General features: G+C 38.4%; 1 protein-coding gene and 1 long non-coding RNA gene across 7 annotated transcripts in view; one reads left to right on the forward strand and one right to left on the reverse strand.

Annotated features, from left to right (window-relative positions):
- Positions 1 to 21,905, reverse strand: part of ARHGAP24 (Rho GTPase activating protein 24) — a 735,186-nt gene that overhangs the window by 63,228 nt on the left and 650,053 nt on the right. For 5 of the 6 annotated variants that reach the window (XM_072755700.1, XM_072755701.1, XM_072755702.1 and 2 more), the window contains one exon: positions 15,953 to 16,075. In XM_072755700.1, the coding sequence (XP_072611801.1) occupies positions 15,953 to 16,075 (123 nt within the window). Of the gene's footprint in view, positions 1 to 8,401; positions 9,440 to 15,952; positions 16,076 to 21,905 lie in introns of those variants that run through there. The other variant, XM_025998153.2, reaches the window with a different exon arrangement.
- On the forward strand, positions 9,733 to 20,576 carry LOC112919679 (uncharacterized). Its single transcript, XR_003234937.2, has 5 exons — positions 9,733 to 9,915; positions 14,123 to 14,254; positions 15,965 to 16,085; positions 18,974 to 19,022; positions 20,422 to 20,576. It is a non-coding gene; the product is annotated as an uncharacterized lncRNA (long non-coding RNA).

The following is a 21,905-nucleotide window of genomic DNA, read 5'->3' on the forward strand; positions in this document are numbered from 1 at the left end:
AACCCAGAGAAGGGCTCTCACCAGAACCCAACCATACCGGCCTGATCTCAGACTTCCAGCCTCCAGAACTATGAGAAATAAACTTCTGTTGTGTATAAGCTACATGGTCAATGGTATTTTGTTACAGCAGCTTGAATGCACCAAGACAGAGACACAAACTCTCTTCCTTATGTCCCTGGAACTTAATACCCAAGTGGGTAAGGATCAAATGCTCCATAAACATTTGTGGAATTAATGTGTGCATTAAAATAAAATGCTATGCTTCCTCAGTTGTGGAAATAAGTGAATAACTCCAATGTTAAATACTCATCGATAATTCCCAGGCTGTGACACTGATTTCTATAAAAACTTGAAAACAAAAAAGTCTGTGGTATGCTGATGAAAAACCAGAAGTTATACAACTTTTTGGTTATTATTCAAATTTTCTGCTGTCAGTGATTTCTCAGAGTTCCTGTCCTCTTCCTCCTATAGATAACATGCTAAGCCATATAGAGAATCTGCTTTTACTTATCCTTCTGCTTACTGCGCTCCTGCTAGCAGAATAAGTCTTGGTATCTCCAGGATTATAATAATTTTTAATTAAAAATGAACATTCACCCATAATAAACTGACAAATCAAATAAAAGACATTCAGCTTAGTACAGAACTAAGAAACAATGACAGCCAAAGTTTACTTCAATCTGTCACCAATGCTTTCTAAGCAACCAAAAAATCTTTATATGAGTAAATATGAGTATGAGTAAAAATCTTTTAATCCCAGGAGCTCTGAATCTATATAGCCAGTGAATGTCTGGTAGAATCTTGATTCTTTTTGTAGTCAGGGTGGAGAAGGAGGGAGATAAAGAAAGTCTTAGATAAACTGAGAAGTGTAATTATGCCAGCATAGTGGTCTAGTGGCCTAGGCCCCAGACCAGCAGACACTATTGATGTTAGGTACCAAGCCATGCAATTTATATGCATTTTCTTATTTGACACAAGTATTCTTCAAGGACGTCTCCCTTCTACAAACTGATTCAGAGATGATAGGTGATCTGAGATCACACATCTAGAAAGTGGCAGATCTGGGATACAAACGCTTGTCTATACAATTCTAAAAATCTTCCTTTTCTACTATGTTATATTAATTCAGACATTTTTTTTTCATAGGCATGCTGACTACTCTCTTAGGATAATATAGGAGAAAATGTCTAAATCTGATTTCTATCTAAATGATTAAATTTGATTTCACATAGTTCAGATGAATCCAAATAAGCCCATAGACGGTCTTTTGTTCAAGGGCTCCCCAGTTTTCATATATAATTTGTTGTAGTTCTTACCACAGAGTGACTATGTCTCTTTATCCTCAAGGGAGTGTGTGAACTCATAGATTCAAGGCAACCTATCTTATTTGCTTATTCATCTCCAGAATCACCTGGTTATGTGTTCCATAAAATTTTGATATAATGAATTAATGAACTACTCATTTATAGCACCATTTAAAATTATATGCATTTGTGAACAGCTGTATGCCAATAAATTAGGAAATCTAGAAGAAATGGATGCATTCCTGGAAAGCCACAAACTACCAAAACTGGAGCAGGAAGAAATAGAAAACCTGAACAGGCCAATAACCAGGGAGGAAATTGAAGCAGTCATCAAAAACCTCCCGAGACACAAGACTCCAGGGCCAGATGGCTTCCCAGGGGAATTCTATCAAACGTTTAAAGAAGAAATCATACCTATTCTACTAAAGCTGTTTGGAAAGATAGAGATGGAGTACTGCCAAATTCGTTCTATGAGGCCAGCATCACCTTAATCCCGAAACCAGACAAAGACCCCACCAAAAAGGAGAATTACAGACCAATATCCCTGATGAACATGGATGCAAAAATTCTCAACAAGATACTAGCCAATAGGATCCAACAACACATTAAGAAAATTATTCACCATGACCAAGTAGGATTTATCCCTGGGACACAAGGCTGGTTCAACACTCGTAAAACCATCAATGTGATTCATCATATCAGCAAGAGAAAAACCAAGAACCATATGATCCTCTCATTGGATGCAGAGAAAGCATTTGACAAAATACAGCATCCATTCCTGATCAAAACACTTCAGAGTGTTGGGATAGAGGGAACTTTCCTCGACATCTTAAAAGCCATCTACGAAAAGCCCACAGCAAATATCATTCTCAATGGGGAAGCACTGGGAGCCTTTCCCCTAAGATCAGGAACAAGACAGGGATGTCCACTCTCACCACTGCTGTTCAACATAGTTCTGGAAGTCCTCGCCTCAGCAATCAGACAACAAAAAGACATTAAAGGCATTCAAATTGGCAAAGAAGAAGTCAAACTCTCCCTCTTCGCCGATGACATGATACTCTACATAGAAAACCCAAAAGCCTCCACCCCAAGATTGCTAGAACTCATACAGCAATTTGGTAGCGTGGCAGGATACAAAATCAATGCCCAGAAATCAATGGCATTTCTATACACTAACAATGAGACTGAAGAAAGAGAAATTAAGGAGTCAATCCCATTTACAATTGCACCCAAAAGCATAAGATACCTAGGAATAAACCTTACCAAGGAGGTGAAGGATCTATACCCTAAAAACTATAGAACACTTCTGAAAGAAATTGAGGAAGACACAAAGAGATGGAAAAATATTCCATGCTCATGGATTGGCAGAATTAATATTGTGAAAATGTCAATGTTACCCAGGGCAATTTACACGTTTAATGCAATCCCTATCAAAATACCATGGACTTTCTTCAGAGAGTTAGAACAAATTATTTTAAGATTTGTGTGGAATCAGAAAAGACCCCGAATAGCCAGGGGAATTTTAAAAAAGAAAACCATAGCTGGGGGCATCACAATGCCAGATTTCAGGTTGTACTACAAAGCTGTGGTCATCAAGACAGTGTGGTACTGGCACAAAAATAGACACATAGATCAATGGAACAGAATAGAGAACCCAGAAGTGGACCCTGAAATGTATGGTCATCTAATATTCGATAAAGGAGGAAAGACTATCCATTGGAAGAAAGACAGTCTCTTCAATAAATGGTGTTGGGAAAATTGGACATCCACATGCAGAAGAATGAAACTGGACCACTCTCTTTCACCATACACAAAGATAAACTCAAAATGGATGAGAGATCTAAATGTGAGACAGGATTCCATCAAAATCCTAGAGGAGAACACAGGCAACACCCTTTTTGAACTCGGCCACAGTAACTTCTTGCAAGATACATCCACAAAGGCAAAAGAAACAAAAGCAAAAATGAACTATTGGGACTTCATCAAGATAAGAAGCTTTTGCACAGCAAAGGATACAGTCAAAAAAACTAAAAGACAACCTACAGAATGGGAGAGGATATTTGCAAACGACATATCAGATAAAGGGCTAGTTTCCAAAATCTATAAAGAACTTATTAAACTCAACACCAAAGAAACAAACAATCCAATCATGAAATGGGCAAAAGACATGAACAGAAATCTCACAGAGGAAGACATGGACATGGCCAACATGCACATGAGAAAATGCTCTGCATCACTTGCCATCAGGGAAATACAAATCAAAACCACAATGAGATACCACCTCACACCAGTGAGAATGGGGAAAATTAACAAGGCAGGAAACCACAAATGTTGGAGAGGATGCGGAGAAAAGGGAACCCTCTTACACTGTTGGTGGGAATGTGAACTGGTGCAGCCACTCTGGAAAACTGTGTGGAGGTTCCTCAAAGAGTTAAAAATAGACCTGCCCTACGACCCAGCAATTGCACTGTTGGGGATTTACCCCAAAGATTCAGATGCAACGAAACATCGGGACACCTGCACCCCGATGTTTCTATCAGCAATGGCCACAATAGCCAAACTGTGGAAGGAGCCTCGGTGTCCATCGAAAGATGAATGGATAAAGAAGATGTGGTTTATGTATACACTGGAATATTACTCAGCGATTAGAAACGACAAATACCCACCATTTGCTTCAACGTGGATGGAACTGGAGGGTATTATGCTGAGTGAAATAAGTCAATCGGAGAAGGACAAGCAGTGTATGTTCTCATTCATTTGGGGAATATAAATAATAGTGAAAGGGAATATAAAGGAAGGGAGAAGAAATGTTGGGAAATATCAGGAAGGGAGACAGAACATAAAGACTCCTAACTCGGGGAAACGAACTAGGGGTGGTGGAAGGGGGGAGGAGGGCGGGTGTTGGAGGGGAATGGGTGACGGGCACTGAGGTGGACACTTGACGGGATGAGCACTGGGTGTTTTTCTGTATGTTGGTAAATTGAACACCAATAAAAATTAATTTAAAAAAAATGAAAAAAAAAAATAAAATAAAATTATATGCATTTGGATAGTAGCATTCTATTGAACAAATCTACTGTCATAAATCTGACTACAAAATACACAACATACAATAAAGAAAATGTTGGTTTTATTCAACCATGTCACAACCATCACAAAGGTAACCTATTTTTTTAAAGATTTTATTTACTCATTCATGACACACACACACACACACAGAGGCAGAGAGAGAGGCAGAGGGAGAAGCAGATTCCATGCAAGGAGCCTGATGTGGGACTCGATCCCAGACCCCGGGATCACGCCTTGAGCCGAAGGCAGACGCTCAACCACTGAGCCACCCAGGCATCCCAAAGGTAACCTATTTTAACTCATTATTGCCTATGGACTGATAGGAAAAGATATATAATGATACTGTACTTCACTGATTTGCAATAAACTTCGAATCCTTGACTCAATAGACCATTCTTCATCCTGGGAAGAAGTAGACAAATCTCTATCATCTATCTATCTATCTATCTATCTATCTATCTATCTATCTATCTATCTATCTCTATCTTTCACCACAAATGTATATGAAGCACTTTACGATGGCTATAAAGATAAGGTGGCCAGGAGGCAGCATATAAGAAATATAAGGACTACACAGAAGGTTTGGGTGAACAGAGAAGACTTGATGAGAAATGAGAACCAATAATGCCTGGAAGGAAGCATAAAGTTTGAACAGAGCAGGGAAAGTGTCATAGAATAGTGGGAAAAAAGCAAAGAGGTAGAGTAGCACACATGTTTAGGGAGAAAGAGTGGGATAGTCTGGGGAACTGGGAGTTTATTCTCTAGTGGAACTGGTTATAAGGCCTTGATAATTACTTGAAACAGTTAGGACTTCCTCTTGAGAGCAATAGGGACTCATAAAAATGTTTGATCTGTGTGGGACACTTGAGAATACTATTTCAGAAATATCCATTGGTCAGTGCTTTACAAATGACCTGTGTGTTGTAGGACTTTGTGAAGAACATTAGGGTGGAAACAAGTGAGGATGGATGCTGTCTTGAAGAGCTTCTTCTGAGGTTAAAATATGTTGTGCATGAAGTAAAAAAAACAAAAAACAAAAAACGGCACAGGGAGCTAAGGTGATAGAAATTGCAATGGAGCTGGAAGTCTATAAAGAAAGAAGAATCAAGAGTGTACAGCTACTAACTGGTTACCATGTAGGGGAAAAACTCTAGAGAATGAATGATGACTTATCTCTAAGAAGAGAGCAATTCAGAAAAAACAAAACAAAACAAAACCCCAAAAAACAAAAAAACAGAAAAATTTTCTTCAGTGTGTCCTGTGAGTATAACAACCCGAAATCAGCTAGCTAGCCTATTATGACTGGAAATTAACACTACCATTCAGGAACCTAAATAGTATGCACCTCCAGGTCATCAAAAGGCTGGTTGTGCCTCACATATTATATATTAGTCTTAGGTAAAAAAAAAATTACATATATATATATATATATAGTTTCAAAATCAACAAGGTAAAAATACATTGTAATCATTCTCTCTCCAGAACATAAATCCAAAGCACTGCCTAAGAAATGTTTTTCAGCTCCTAGATTTTTAAAACCCCTGGAAAAGCATTTTCAGTGATCTGTATTAGCACCCAAACAAAGAAATGGAGCGATGAAAAGGACAGTAAAGGACCAAACGGATCTGGAAGAGAAAGCAACCCTGAGAAGTCATTTAGGGCCTGCTCAGCATGCAGGCTCCATTACCACCAGGCCTCTGGAAACTTTAAGTCAACTCCACACTTCATTCTGAGGGCATTTCTAAAGTGGCAAGTCTCCTCTTCTGTTGGCCTAGCCTTGACAACGGTAAAAAAAAAAAATATATGTTTTAAATGTGGATCGGGAAAAGCAGATGCGTCAACATTCTTTGCTTCTGGGTGCTTTTCCATGAATCATGCACTCTTCCTTTTGCTTTCATTGAAAATGACTTAAGCCGATGCTCTGCAATAGGCTTGGTTGAGGAAGGCAGAAACGCAGAACCCAGTCCACTTCTTGAACTACTTGAGCACCCGGGAGATTAAACAAGGCACAAAAGAACACTCTCTTCTTAAGGTAGCATGGTTGGGGGGCCCAGGATGGAAAGAAAAGTCCATTCTTTTCAGTGCAGGCCCTTAAATAAAGATGTAAACACTCTGTGAGTCATGCCACAGCGGGCTCCAGCCATTAGGCTGCACACACAGAAGCAGCTTCTCTCCCAGAGCCTCACTGCACAACTGTAGTGTGCAGCCAGGGAATGAGAGAGCCTGGTGTGCCGCCAGCTCTGGCTGGAGGGCCAGAAAACCTACAACAGCTCCATGCTTCTGCTCCTCCTCTCCTTTATGGTTCTGCCAGAAGCCACAATATGGTTTTGTAAATTAGAAATCTGTTCATCCTTGAGTCCCGTGCTGAACATTCCTCAGATTACGAAGACTGCAAAGGACAGGACAAGAGTTTAAAAATAACCCACAGGAGTGATGATAGGTGGAAGCATTCCTGTGGGTGCCATTTGCCAGCCCATGGGAATTCTCCCTGCAGGCGCTGCCTTCCCTCCCTGGTATTTAAGGAGAAAGGGAAGAGGGCACCACAAAGAGCAGTGTTAGGCAGGATTCTTGCAGATATGCTATGCTCCACTATTGGAGAGAAGGTGGAAAAGGTCAAAACCACCTTGCTCTGTGGTTCAAAGATACATTAATTGTCCCCAGAATATCTCATGCTACAAATGAGCACCAAAAGCCTGGAAAAGTAGACCTCCTCTGCCTGTTTGGATAAACTTGATTTAGTTGCTGAGGGCTGGAAGAGCTAGAAAGAAAGTCCTTTAAGCAATTACTCCATAGCTTTTTTCCAATTTCTATTGTTAGCAATTTCCCTGTCAAAGATGCAGGCTTAACAGTAACCACACATGTATCTCTCACTTAATTACCTTTGTGGATGAGAGAGGAATATAAATTAACACCTGTATTCTTTGCTAATAATATATGATAATGACTACAGGTAGATCTTAACTGCTCAGAGGGAAAGACTCAGAAGGAACAACGTTTAGTCTTAAAAAGTTCCTACTATATTTTACTTTATACATGTGGTTTTTTCTTTGTTTTTTTCTTTTTCTTTCTTTCTTTCTTTTTTTTTTTTTTTTGGTTGGTAAGTAGAAAGGGTTAATGAATAGATAGCAGATCAAAAAAAGGGAGAAAGAACCTTTGATGCTAGTCACATCTGCTCCTGATTAAATTATTAGCTCACTATGCATGACATTAAAATCATAACTACCTAGTTCCAATTTAAATAACCACTTCATTTAATTATCCCCATTTTAAAGCAAAGTGACACTTAAAAATATTTTGATACATACATGTTTTCTAAAAGCATTTTATTTTACCTATGCTGTACCCTTCCACTCCCCTTGCACAAATCAATTCTGAAATGCATAGCTCCTTTTATTGATCATAAATTGCTATATTTTCCCATTCCTTACTCCTTATAGTTCGTATCTTTGGCTTCTGACAAGGCCACCTTTTGATACATCTGGAAAGTCAAGGTGACTCCTATTTCCAATCAGTGTTAGTCAATATGGTCAAAAGGCTCCTGAAAAGGGGTCACTACAGATAATCTAGTTATTAAAATTTTCTCAGCGGGGGAGGTGAGGCACAGGCAACCAGAGCAAAACCAATGTGATGGGAATAGAGAACAAGGATTTGAGAGGAGGGGCTGAGTGCAAGAAGCAACAACATGGCTGCTTGATTTGGGTCTGACAGCAGCCCAAGGTGGCCAACCCGGCCCCTCCTCCCCGAAGGGCCAGGCCAGGCCGGCTCCCCGGCTTTCCATCAGTCAAGGTGATCCCTATAGGACTCCCATTCTTTAAGCTCCACCTATCCAGCCCACTCACAGTCATCAACAGATCAATATGAAGCTTGAAAAACAAATACAGACCAGCAGAGACACGCACAAATCCCTCCTGTACAGTTCTAAGCTCTTGGTTTTCAAAGTCCCATTTTATCTGAACATAAACTGACCTTAAAACATCAGAGAATATATGAATATTTTTTAGATGGACATTAACAGATCATCTACCTACCTTTCCGAAAGCTAAAACACCGTTTGATTCTTCTGTATGTAGTTTTAGGAATGAAAGGAGATGACGCTAGGGCACCTGAGGGGCGTCCCCCAGTAGTTCGGTCCTCAGGCATCATACAGGCCCGAAGTTCTGAACCAGTTTCAGGCTTCTTTTAAGACCTGCCTCTGCGCGATACCCCACAGCCACTCCTTCTCATGTTGATTTGTTAGGGTTGAAGTGCTGATTCCTAGAACTTGAAGGCTGTTATCCTCCAGCTCCTGGATCAGGGGTAAGTTACCACCTCTCATTGACTTCTTTTTTTTTTTTTTTTTTTTGGCAAAAACTTCCTTTTCTCTCCCCTATTCCAAGGAGTTTTAAGGTTTGGGTGTTTTGTTTTGTAAGTTTCTGCAGACATTCCAAAATGTCACAGCAAAAAAGAACTGCAGCAAGGCAAGCTGCATCTCCCATTCAAACAGCAGGAATTGTTGTAGTTTTTTCTCTTTCTTTCTTTCTTTCTTTCTTTCTTTCTTTCTTTCTTTCTTTCTTTCTTTCTTCTTTCTTTCTTTCTTTCTTTCTTTCTTTCTTTCTTTCTTTCTTTCTTTCTCTTTCTTTTTTTATTAAGAACGGTCTTCTCAGCTGGAACTGGGGGGTGCTGAGATTCCTCTGGAAAGGTCAGCAAACAGCCGTGCGCAAGGGGGAAAAGGAACAATGACAGAAAAGGCCCCTGAGGGCTGCTTCAGGACCGTCCTTGCCGGCTCCTTTCATCTGAGCAAAGGGGGAAGCAAATAATGGCACCTTCTCCAGAAAGCACTGCAGGGCCTGATAGGTTCTTGTCAAAGGACTCCCCGGTTCCTCTCAAGGCACCCCGCAGCCTTTGATGCTCTCTGCGGGCTTCTCCCTCTTCCCTCCGTCTTCTAAGTCCCGGGGCTGCCAGGAAGCTCCACGTCAGGAGAGTCGGCGCCCGGGCCGCGGGGGAGGCCGCTCTGCAGGGAGCCTCTCCTCCCCCTGCGGCCGCGGCGTTCGTCCCCCTTTCCCCAATGAGGGCTGGGCGGGCGCGGCGGCGGCGGCGGCGGCGGCGGCGGCGGCGGCGGCGGCTCGTACCGGCCCCGCGCGGGCTGCGGCTCGCTGCTTCGCTGCCGCCGGGCACACGCAGCAGGTGCAGGCACAGCAGAGCGGCGGGGCGGGCGCTGGGCGCCTCGCGGCTGCGGACCCCCTGCTCCCTCCTCTCACCTGGCGTCCGCTGCCGGCCCTTGTGCGAGCCGCTGCAGAAGTCCAGCAGCACCTACCCGACGCCAAGGGGGTGAGCTTTTACCCCCCCACCCCACCCCCACGACCATCCCCCCTTCCTGCAGGGACCCTCTTCCTATGCAAGACTTTGCCCAGGATCCGGCAGTTCAGCCTGTCCGTGAGTGCCGGCCCCAGTGTGCCTATCCCGTACACACGTGTGTGTCTGTGAAGTAGAAAAAATATTCCCAATCTGGTAACAAAGCCCCTGCAGGTACAGCCACCATAAAAGAAGTCAACTCAACTCATGGGTGCGTATCCATGCGTATTTATACATATGTATCTACTTATCGACATCTCTGGTTATGGTTTGAAAACCAATCCTGTTTTCGACTTTCTCCTCTGCTCTTGCACGCACCCTCTCCGCCCCAGCCCTCATGTCCACCAACACTCAATCCCCCTGGCTGAACAATTTACTCCCTGGGTTAATCATTCATCCACCTGGCTGTTCCATGGGCAGATTCAGAATGCTAGTGCTTTCACCCCATCTGACCCCCAAGGCCTCGGGGTTCCTTCCAAGCTATTTGACCCGAGTGCTACAAGACTGTGAGGAATCCTGCAAGGGTACTCCCTTTCGAAACATCACTTCTCTGATAAGCATGCCCAGATAGGTAATAGTTTGTCACTGAAGGAATCAGTAGTGACTTCTGCCCTATGGTTCAAATTTTTGCCCTCACTGTCACAGCATGCTACTAGAAAAATAGGGAACCACAAAGTATTACTCAGTATAAACAAGACAGTGACAATGCTGGACCCAGAGGCATCAGCCAGCTGAAGACCTTACTGACCTGAGCATTGGGATGGAGGGAACACATGTAATCACAGGACTCTGGAGCCAGAAAGAATCTCAGTTAAAATGGTTTTGTCTAATTTTCTTATTTTACAAACAAGCAAACTGAAAGTCTGGAGAGGGGGTCCTACTCCTTACCCAAGGTCACACAGCTGACTCTGTCAGAGGTGAGAGACCACATTACCTCTTAATTAACCCTTGCTTGGCCACATGCCAGGTGTTCATCATGAGAATTATTCACATGAAGTATTTTTACTGCATCAATAGGTCTCTGGCTCAACTCTTTTTGTAAGGAGACAGAAATACAGGAAGAACCGATTTTGTTAGTCATTAAATTTAGGCAAAACGCTCAGATCTAATGAAAACTCTGTGGATTTACACTCTTCCCACACGCTTGGGCTTGGCACTTCCATACACATTGCTTCAAAAACAATTGAAAGGAATTAAAACAAACAAACAACCCAAACAGTGCAGGGGTGCCTGAGTGGCTCAGCTGGTTAAGCAACCAACTCTTGATTTCAGCTCAAGTCATGATCTCAGGGTCATTGGATCAAGCGCTGTATCAGACTGCCCACTCGGTGAGGAGTCTGCTAGAGATTCTCTCTTCCTCTCTCCCTTTGCCTCTCCCCCTGCTTGTGCTCTCTCTCTCTCAAATAAATAAATAAATCTTTAAAAAAAAAAAGTGTAAAAAAAAAAAAGCAAAAATAAGTAAGCAAAACAAAACCACTGAGTTTTTCCAAAGCTAAATAAATGCTTTGACATCCTAAATTTCGGATTTGACTTTTAGACAGAAACCATGCCCCTCTCAACATTTTTAATGGGGAAACAGCTGTTTACAAGTGGTTTTAAGCAGATAACACAAAGCTGAAGTATCTAGAGTCAATAGATACTTTTGTTATCAGGCTCCGTTGTTAAGTGAATGCCTACTTCTTCCATTTCCATCGGTTCCCTTCCCTTATCTGATTATCTGTTGTAAGTTTGATTTCTTTAATAAAAAGAAAGAAAAAAAAAACAATTCCACAGCTCTACATTTTAAGATTTTCACATTACATTTTTTCATTCCTAAGAGTTTGAAGAGCTTGGCAAGCTTCTCAGGTGTCTCCTACTTTTCATCAAATTGTTATTGTAATGGTAAAGGGGGAATATTTTACATGCATATGCAACCTGAACTAGGATAAGCCTAGGTGTCTCATGATAAACTTTACTTTTTCAAAACACAGGCTATGAAAGTGCAGTAGAGGTCATGAAATGCCCTTTCTGTAATAAACACATTTAAAATGTACCCAAAGGTGCTATACAGAAATTACACATTAAGAAAAGAAATTATACATCAGAGTGATATGTCACCTTCCAAGTGTCTTTGCAAATACCATTTAATCAATAACCATAACAATATTTAGGCACCAGGAAGGAGACTGGAGTCTAAGAGGTCTTTATTTAGGATTAACAGAGTCTTGGGTTCCATAACTAAGATAAAGAGGAGAAATGTATTTTCTTATGAAAGGCAATTACAGCAACTGAGGAATTTTTTTAACAGATTTTTTGAGATATAATTCACATATCATAGAATTCATCCATTTCATGTATATAAGTCAGTGACTTTTAGCATATCACAGATATATACAATCATCATCTCTTTTTTGGCTATTAACATTAATGCTGCTATAAATATTCATGCACAAGTTTTTGTGTGAACATATGTTATTTCTCTTGGGTATGTATCTACCTAGGAGTGCAAATGCTGGTCAGATGAGAACTCTGTGTTTAACTGATTGAAGAAATACATCAGATTCTTTTCCAAAGCAGCTGCTCCATTTGGCATTCTGTTTAGCAATGTAGGAGCATTTTGATTTTCCTACATCTCACCAATACTTGCTATTATTGGACTTTCTGACTCTAGCCATCCTAGTGGGTATCAAGTGGTACCTTATTGTGATTTTGATTTGCATTTTCTGGAGACTAATGACACTGAGCATTTCTCCATGTGCTTTTTGGCCATTTGCATGTTTTCCTTGGAGAAATATTTATTCAGATTCTTTGTTCATTTATCAGTTGGGTCAAAACGAGTCAATTTTTTAATTTCCCTTCTATTACTGAGTTGTAAGAGTTCATTATAAATTCCAGATACAAGTTCATTACTTAGATATATAATCTGGAAATACCTCTTCCCAATCTGTTGGTTGTAGTTTCACTTTCCATCATTGACAGTGTCAAATTCAGGTGTTTTTGAATGATTTGAAAAACTATATTTATTTTAATTAGCATAATTACAAATTTTTTGTTTTCATATACTTAAGGATATACTACTAGTAATTGTGGGTTTTTCATTCCCACAGTAGCAGTAATGGATCACATTATTGTGCGAGAAAGTAGGAGGATCTCACAAACCAGAAGCCTTGAGTTTTCTTCCTAGTTCTGTTCCTCACAGTGTGATTGGCAATTGGCCAATCACCCTCCCTGGGTCTTAATGACCTAATATACAAAATGTGGGATGGAACTAAATCAGAGGTTTTAAAATATTCTTTATCAGTAGAAAGCATATTTTCAATGAAATGTTAAGTGTATTTCTAGTATATAAGATAATTAAAAGGATTTGTAGTTCTATAAATTTGTTTGAAACACAAATTTATAATATTTCTTTAAAATTCAATCAGTGACCAGAGAGGGTCCCAGATTATGGGTGACAATTGCGATCTTCTACAAATGATTTACTTTAAAAAATTGTATGGTTCAGTTGACTCACAAAGGATTTATTGCAAATGGAATATGTAGTTTAAAAGCTTCCCTTGCATTCTCATAATATTCTTTAATTAAATAAAAAGGGCAGAAAAATTTTTATTGGAGCATTGTTTCTATGGTAAGCATCCTAAGCTAAAATATATCTTTTTGTTTTACAAGTAAATTTGAATCAAACATTTACAAGATCCCTGAAGCTCATTTCATAGGATAAAGTATAGTAATCCTCTCTTATCCACAGGAAATATGTTCTAAGACCCCCAGTGGATGCCTGAAACTGGGATTCAGTCCTGAATCTTATATATACTGTTTTTTCCTACAGATACACACTTATGATAAAGTTTAATAATAAAGCAAGCGCAGTGAGCAATCAACAATAATAACTAATAATAAAATAGAATAATGACAATACACTGTAATAAAAATAATGTGAATGTGGCCTCTTTCTCTCAAAATATCTTGTAGTGTATCCACCCTTCTTGTGATGATGTGAGATGATAAAATGCCTATATGATGAGATGAAGTGAGCTGAATGACACAGATATCATGACATAATATTAGGCTTCTATTGACCTTCTGATGATAGGTCAGAAGGAGCATCATCTGCTTCTGGACCATAGTTGATTGTGAGTAACTGAAAACCGCAGAAAGAGAAACTGCAGATGAGGAGGGACAACTGTACATCAACTTATCAACTACCAGGGCTCCCTGCTAAGTTCATAAATTTGAAGATTTATATACAGCTCCTGTCTAGTCCTGCTGTGAGAACTTCTGGGACTCCTGGGCTGGTAGGACCTCTGTGCCTACTAATTCGATAGAGCTAATTGGACTTCAGTCATTTTTTTTTTCAGAAAAGGACAGATGGAAGAGGAGGAAAGGGAGAAAATAGGACACTTTATGGAAATAATTCTGAACAAAAATACTTCCTTCAGGAGGTACTAAGGATCCTCCTAAACTCAGAAGCCACAGAGATTTGGTAATGGGGGAAAGAGAGTCTTTAGAAGACACATCTTCAGACACCCCACAAATCCCTGGCTCTGGAGGTACCAGCAAAACTCCAGCGGGTGAGTATATGTCCCAAGGACAATCATGAGGGGCTCCTGGGTGGCTTAGGGATTGAGTGTCTGCCTTTGACTCAGGTTGTGATCTCAGGGTCCTGGGTTTGAGTCCCATATCAGGCTCCTTGAGGGGTACCTGCTTCTCCCTCTGCCTATGTTTGTGCCTCTCTCTCTGGATCTCTCATGAATAAATAAATAAAATCTTTTAAAAAATAAAAGAACAATCTCGAGCAAACGTTTGCTAACGTTGTAGATGGGATATCAGCCCACAGGTCTTTTCAAATGTTTGTCATAGTTATTTACTAGCCATTTTAGGATATAAATAGGGTCACTGTCTAAGTTGTCACCAAAACTAGGACACCATGAAAGTGAAAAGCAGCACTATGAAAAATTATCATCCTGGGACAGCAGTTTGAGGGGAACCAGACTGTCACCAGGCAAACTGGATGAAGAACCTCCTCCTTCCCCAGCAGAAGGCACTGCTAGATAACAGACAATTTGCAAACCTGTATCATTTACCTGGTAAAACTTAACCTTCCAGCTTTTAAAGTATACCTTTGAAGTTATTCTAAAATGTAAAATGGTGAGTCAGCCTAGGAAGTAACTGATATGTTAGGTGGAAAAAAATTCACTTCTGAATTCAGGGTGCTGACAATAGACAAAAGAGAATATAAAATAAATATTGGAATTATAATTGGTTTGCTAACTATGAATTTGATTTAATACAATTTATTTTAATTACATCAAAATAAAATAATTAGGCTTTACACTGGGAAATATGTGTTGGTTATAGGTAATTTTTTTTTAAGATTTTAATTATTTATTCATAGACAGAGAGAGAGAGAGAGGCAGAGACACAGGCAGAGGGAGAACCAGGCTCCATGCAGGGAGCCCGATGTGGGACTCGATCCCAGGTCTCCAGGATCACACCCCAGGCTGCAGGCGGCGCCAAACCGCTGCACCACCGGGGCTGCCCAGTTATTGGTAAATTTTTTGGAGTCCTTATCGTTTCCATTCCACTTACTGAGTTTTTGCTTTATACAATTTGTCTGTTTATGTCATATCTTTATATTGAATAATCTTTGATAGACAAAGATCATGTTTTTTACCCCTTCTTCCTCCCTTTAGTTCTATTTACAGTGCCATTTAATTTATTTCTCACAGGGTGCATTCTCAAAACTACATTAACTAAATTTTAAAAAAATTTATTGAATCCACAAACACTTGCCTGATCACAAAGCATTTTGTTACTCTAGTCATCATCAGATTCTCATCTAGAGCTTTGCCATTCTTCTTTGATATCACTGATCATCTCAGGGCTAGGTTCCCCTCCAAAGATACTCTTCAAATTTTTTTTTGCCCCATATCCACATGGTCTTCACTAATCTACATTTATAGTACCATTCTTATGACTGACTATTTATTGTCAGTGAAATGGAAAAATCCAAAACAAAAAAACATATCATCCCTTTTTTATAATTCAAGATAGTCATTTAAAAAGTTGGTTATTGATGATATTTGATTTAAATGAAACTTCTGGGAGTTACTCAGATATATGTCTTAATAATAACATAGAATAGTTTGCTATTTATTTTAACAGTCATCCATTTGAAAATAGGAGCTGATACTAACATCAGTTGAGAGGGTCAAGATGAATAGGTTTGGCCTACCTTTCTATTCTTCCATAATTCTATATATACTCACCTCCTCCAAAAGGTCCCCATATGACTCGGCGGATGGACTTAACCCAGTCTTCCATATCATTCTGGGTGCTCGCCATAAGGAGATAGCTCTCATGGTTTGCTGTCATCCGATCTCGATCGCCTCCTGTAAGAAGGTAACACATGAGTGTGTGCTCAGCTGAAGATTCCCCATCAGCAGTGGGAGTCCCTGAAATGTACAATATGCCTACTCAATCAATTGGAAATATTTACCATGGTTTCAGAATGAAAAAAATCTGCCTAAAAAGGAAAGGCTCTTATGTTTCCAGGAGAAAACTGGGAACAAATATTATTCCCCAAACAAAGCCTGCCTTTTTGTCCTAGCAACAACCCATAGGTCTACATTAACTAATAATCCAATCTATTCACAATGCGCTGCTGAATAAGGAGAAATAACAGTAAAATGAAAGGTGGAGAAGTAATCCACAGAGCCTGGATATACATTGGAAGCAAGTGCTGAGCAGTCTGAGTACTGCTTAACAGACACACAGTGGGTCCATCCATCGTGGACGAGCAGCAGAGTTTTGTTAAGGGAAAAGAACCACAAGAAAAACTTTTGGCCCAGAGGTCCTCCTCTATTGCTCTATCATGGAAGGGAAGCTTCTTCCTCTAGAATACACCTTCAGGGGAGCAAATAAAGAGAAGAGAAGACATAAGCCTGGTCAGCAACAAGGCCAAATCGACGTCCTAGATGGTCCCCGCAACCAAAGCGTGAGACTTAGGAAATCCCAGCGGTGTCTCCATGCAAAAGCTTGATGATTTCTCTCATTTTACCACCCCTCCAAAGAAGAACCCCTAAACTTTTAAACTTTTATAATCTCTAATATCAATTTTGAAGTGCTAGACTTCTGGTGCATGTGATTTAATTTCTTATCTGAACACCTTCATAAGGAGCTTGCAGGCTCCAATTCACAACAGGCCCATCACTCACTATTCTTTCCCATCCAACTGAATACACACATATCTGTGAAAGCTATAGGCATTTGAATCTGTGACCTCTAAATTTTATACAATAGTTCTAGGTTGAGAAATACAACTATCCTACCACTGAAGTAAATTTCTAGATCATGTGAAAGGTCAGAGAAGTGAAATAACTTTAACTCAATAGGATGAACAATTAGGATTGGTATTGTACATTTTAATGCATGAGAGAAGGGGGGGGGCTGAGGAACCACATAAAATTGATTTCTTAATGTTTTCAAAATTCTTGAATAAATAAAGCTAGCCTTCTCATACTATAAAGAACATCTCACTATTTGAGAAATAATGACCCCCTTACCCCTTAGGTCTATCCTTGGTCAATCATCACCGTAAGCAACTTGTATCTGAAGAAGCATAGATTCAGGAGTCAGAGAAAACCCAGTTGAAATCTTAATTTTACCTTGTATTAGCTGTTTGAATTCTGGGAAATTACATAATTTTTGGAAACTCAGTGTTTTTATTTTTATTTTTTTTAAAAGATTTTATTTATTCATGAGAGACAGAGAGAGAGAGAGAGAGGCAGAGGCAGGCTCCATGCAGGGAACCTGACATGGGACTCATCCTAGGTCTCCAGGATCATGCCCTGGGCTGAAGGCAGCGCTAAACCGCTGACCCACCCAGGCTGCCGAAACTCAGTGTTTTTAATCATGCTTTAGACATAATACTGATATAGTAAATTTTTGTGAGAATTTGATGAAATAAAGTAAAAATACTAGCCCTGTGTTAGGCTAAAGGAGAAATTCTGCAAATACTGATTCAGTCTCATTTAACTGCTTCCACACCTACAAATGCAAAAAGAATATATTATATTTATTTTTTAAAATAATATTTTTTTATAGAAATGCTGCAGTTTATTTTTTAAAGATTTATTTATTTATTTGACAGAGAGAACACTTGAGAGAGCATAGGCATAGGGAGTGGCAGAGGAAGAGGGAGAAGCAGGCTTCCCCGATCAGGGAGCCCAAGGCAGGGCTCCATCCCAGGATGCTGGGATCACAACCTGAGCCCAAGGCAGACACCCAATTGACTGAGACACCCAGGCTCCCCATATAATATCTAATTTGATCTCAGACATATTATGTCTAGCAAGTGCTTGGGAACAATTAGTCAGTAGTATATAATATAAATATGGATTTATATTACAAATCTATTTCTTTGATACTTAACAATGCATATTTAAACTGTATAACGTTTATGTATATAAATATGCCACATATTAATATGCATGAACACGGTCATATTACGTAGAAGTGGCAGAAAGAGCTAAATGACAAAGGAAGACATGCTTCATTTGGTGTAGCACAGTATTAACAATTTACTCTGTATCCTTATCCACTTATACCACAATGCTAGGCCAAAAAGAATTACCATTTTGAAATCAGAATATTTTAATTATTATCTTTGCCTAAGGGATACTTAGCAATTCAGACAGCAATATCCTGCTGTGTCACTCCCAGCCCAGGCAGAGACAGCCCTAGTAATGAGTGAGTGACAGCCGCTAGAGTGTGTTTCTGCCTGAAAGCAGGGGAAAAAAAAGAGAATGATAAGCACAACTGGCCATTATCCCCTGACTTTTCATTTGATTCTCTCTCTGCCAGTGGTGCAGTATGTCTGACCCTGAATCTCATTTAGACTGTCAATCACAGATATGAAATCCCATCTGTGAATTTCACCCATGGATATGGATCTTGATTCCTCAGTGTATTAACAAGAGAGAGGGAAATGATTAAAAAAAACTATCTACCAGTCTCAGTGGAAATATAGAATCATTGCTATGAATGTGATTGAAACAATTGGAGACATTTATATAAACTTGAACTAGACACTCTACTAGAAACATGCGATTTCCACCTAGAGATGCTATCTGTTCTAATTCACAACCCCTTAGGTTCTGAGAGCTGGTACTTGGAATTGAAGCAGTTCAAAATCACTTACTAAATGTATGATCTGATAAATAAGTAAACTCATTATTGCCTTTCAACCATGTGAATCAAGTTTCACTCTCTTTGTTAATCCTTTACAGGGCTTAATGTTCCATTTAACTATTAATGGATCTAAAATTTTTTCAAAAGGTGAGATTTTAAAAAGTAGTCTCGAGATATAATTATCACTGGAGTGAGAGTGTCATAGTCATCTTCAATCCCTATATGCATATATATGTGTGTGTATATAATATGACATATGATAGATATTAAAGCCAGTACATATTTTTCATTGTTAAATTCAGCTTGAAGACTAATACCGGTGCAGCTTTGTTTTTATTTTTTAATAGTACTTTAGATTTGCAGGCATTTTTAAAAGACACAATGTTTCAGAAAATTGTATACATCTTTTAAATATTAGCATAGGTTGGTAGCAACGCTTTGGTGCTAGTGTTAATACTTCACACATTTGTGACTTTAAGTGAGTAGGTCACATCATTCAATTTTACTTGTTTATGTATAATTGAAAATATATGTGCACTTTATTGGGATCTTCTGTATATTTGCATTTGATATAAATTTTTCTTTCCCAGAAATAATGTAGATTCTTAAATAAAATACTTGACACAATTTCTATAAAAATTGAAAGGTAGATTAAGAAAAGCTTAATGAATTTAATAGACTAAGAAAAAGCTTGATCTAAAATTAAAAGGTAGTTTAAAGAAATCTACAATAAAGTAAATGCACAGTTAGTTTTAAAATGAGGTGCAATATCCATTAACCATACAGAAAGTTTGACTCCTCTAATAATTATAAAATAATAATTTAAGAGGTAATAGTTTTGGTGTATAACTTTGCATAGAATTTTTAAAATTTTTATTTTTAAGTAACCTCTACACCTAACGTGGGGCTTGAACTTACAACCCCAAATCAAGAGATGCATGCTCAGCCGACTAGCCAGCCAGGTGTCTCTGCATAGAATTTTCCTAAATTTTAAGAGAAATATTGGAAAAGTTATGCCAAGATATACATGCTCATTGTTTAGAAAAATGTTCCTTACGATGAAGCCACTAAAATAGGATTTTGAAGGATTACTTATTAATGTAAGTATTAATATGAGTTTTTGTGATACAAAAGGAAATATGCACATTTTTATGTGATATTATCTCAATTTTCATATAGGCAGAAAGTTAGATAAATAAGACACTAGATTGAAATACACAATAATGTTAACAATAGTTAGATCTGAATGATAGGATTGGGAATTTCTTTGCTCTCCTTTTGTACCTTTCTGTATTTTCCAGATGCTCAACCATGTGTTGTTTCATGTAATATTCCAACATTTTATAATGTATTATTTTATATGGGGAAAAAAGCATTACTGAAAAGAGTAAAATGATTGGAATGATATGGTCATGAAAGCACTAACCCATAAAAAGTCAAGATGAGCTGGAAGATAATTGTCACTAACCTCACTCAATGATGCTCAAGATTATTCACTTTGAATTCTCATTAATTTACCTATAACTTCACCTCTCTCTTTCCGCAGATACCGATCCCTAACTACATCGCCAAAGGAAGATTGGGACAGGAGGCCACTCTGCTCAGAGTGCCGACTACATCATGTCACTAGGATTTTCTCAGTAAAAAAAAGACTACTACTGCTATGTGCATTACCTTTCTTAATAAATATATTTAAAGAAATATTATTCTGATTTATTGTGTGGAAATTTCCAAAAATAGTTACCAATGTAAATTTTTGTTATTTTTTCCCCTAGAAAAAAGTACTTGTAAATTGCCAAAATTGTGAACTAAAAAGCAAAATAATTACTCCGAATTTAAATGTGTGTCATTTTGAGTAAGTGAACTTTTAAAGATATACAGTAAATTATTTCTTTGCATTTACATTTTAAAACTAGTTGTTCAAGGAAAACTGTGGTCATAGACATTTGGGTTTATTTCCAAGTATAGTTCATGGTACAGACCTGAGAACATTTCAGTGAATACCTCTGATACTGTTAATAATTTCAAGAGCAAAATGTTTCCTCATTCCTAATTGCAAATCAGGTCAAAACTAAACCTATTGTACTATTTGTTTTCTATAGCTTACAGAAAAATATTTATATTCTAGTTAGAGTTATTAATTTTCATTCATATAACTGAAGATATTATTTTATTTTTTAAAAGCACTACTTACCTCAAAACTTGGTTTGGGCCTTTATTGGTAGTAGAACTCCAATGATAAATTGCAAGATATACAGTAAATTCTGAAGGGTATCAGTGGAAAATTACTGAGGAAAACATTTCCTCCCTTTCATGGAGCCTGATATTTGGAAAACCACCTAAGTTATGTGAAGTGCAAAGTATAGATCACAGGTTTCTATGGATACAACCACATCTTAATAGATAACAAAAATAATAAAATAGCACATAATTTATAAAATAAGTCCAGAAAACAAATTGGTCTCACAGTCAATAGCATATTTAGTTTTTGTTCATATTGTTTTGTATATTATAGAGACATTGTTATCTGAAAATTAAGAGTTTTGGTATGCTTTGGTAATCATATTTTTTTCCAAGTATCTCTTCCTCAAAGGCTAATTTCAAAAGTATCAGAAGAGCAAAATTTCAATGAATGTTGTCAACAGAAAAGTTGTACAACTCTCTAATGAGATTTTGAATATTTTAAAACCCCTATATCAGAAAATGAGAATTAAGGAACTAATAGCAATAATCATCATTTTGTTTGTAGTGTGTAGTCAATACCATACAACAAACACATTGCCAATGCTATCCTCCACTATAATAAAATTAATGCTATATTTTCATTTCAAGGGTACTTTATAATACTGTTTTACATATTTCTTTTACCCCTTATAAGGTATAATCTCTTTGTAAGAATCCCCTTGCATTACACAGCTGACATGTTTAAGATGAAAGTAGCTATAAACATATACTTTTTAACCAATTATAGATCGATTGGTATTTATTATTTATGGTAGATTTTTTTTTAAGATTTTACTTATTTATTCA

This window comes from Vulpes vulpes, chromosome 4 (assembly GCF_048418805.1).
Source record: "Vulpes vulpes isolate BD-2025 chromosome 4, VulVul3, whole genome shotgun sequence".
In the NCBI taxonomy this organism is placed as follows: Eukaryota; Metazoa; Chordata; class Mammalia; order Carnivora; family Canidae; genus Vulpes; species Vulpes vulpes.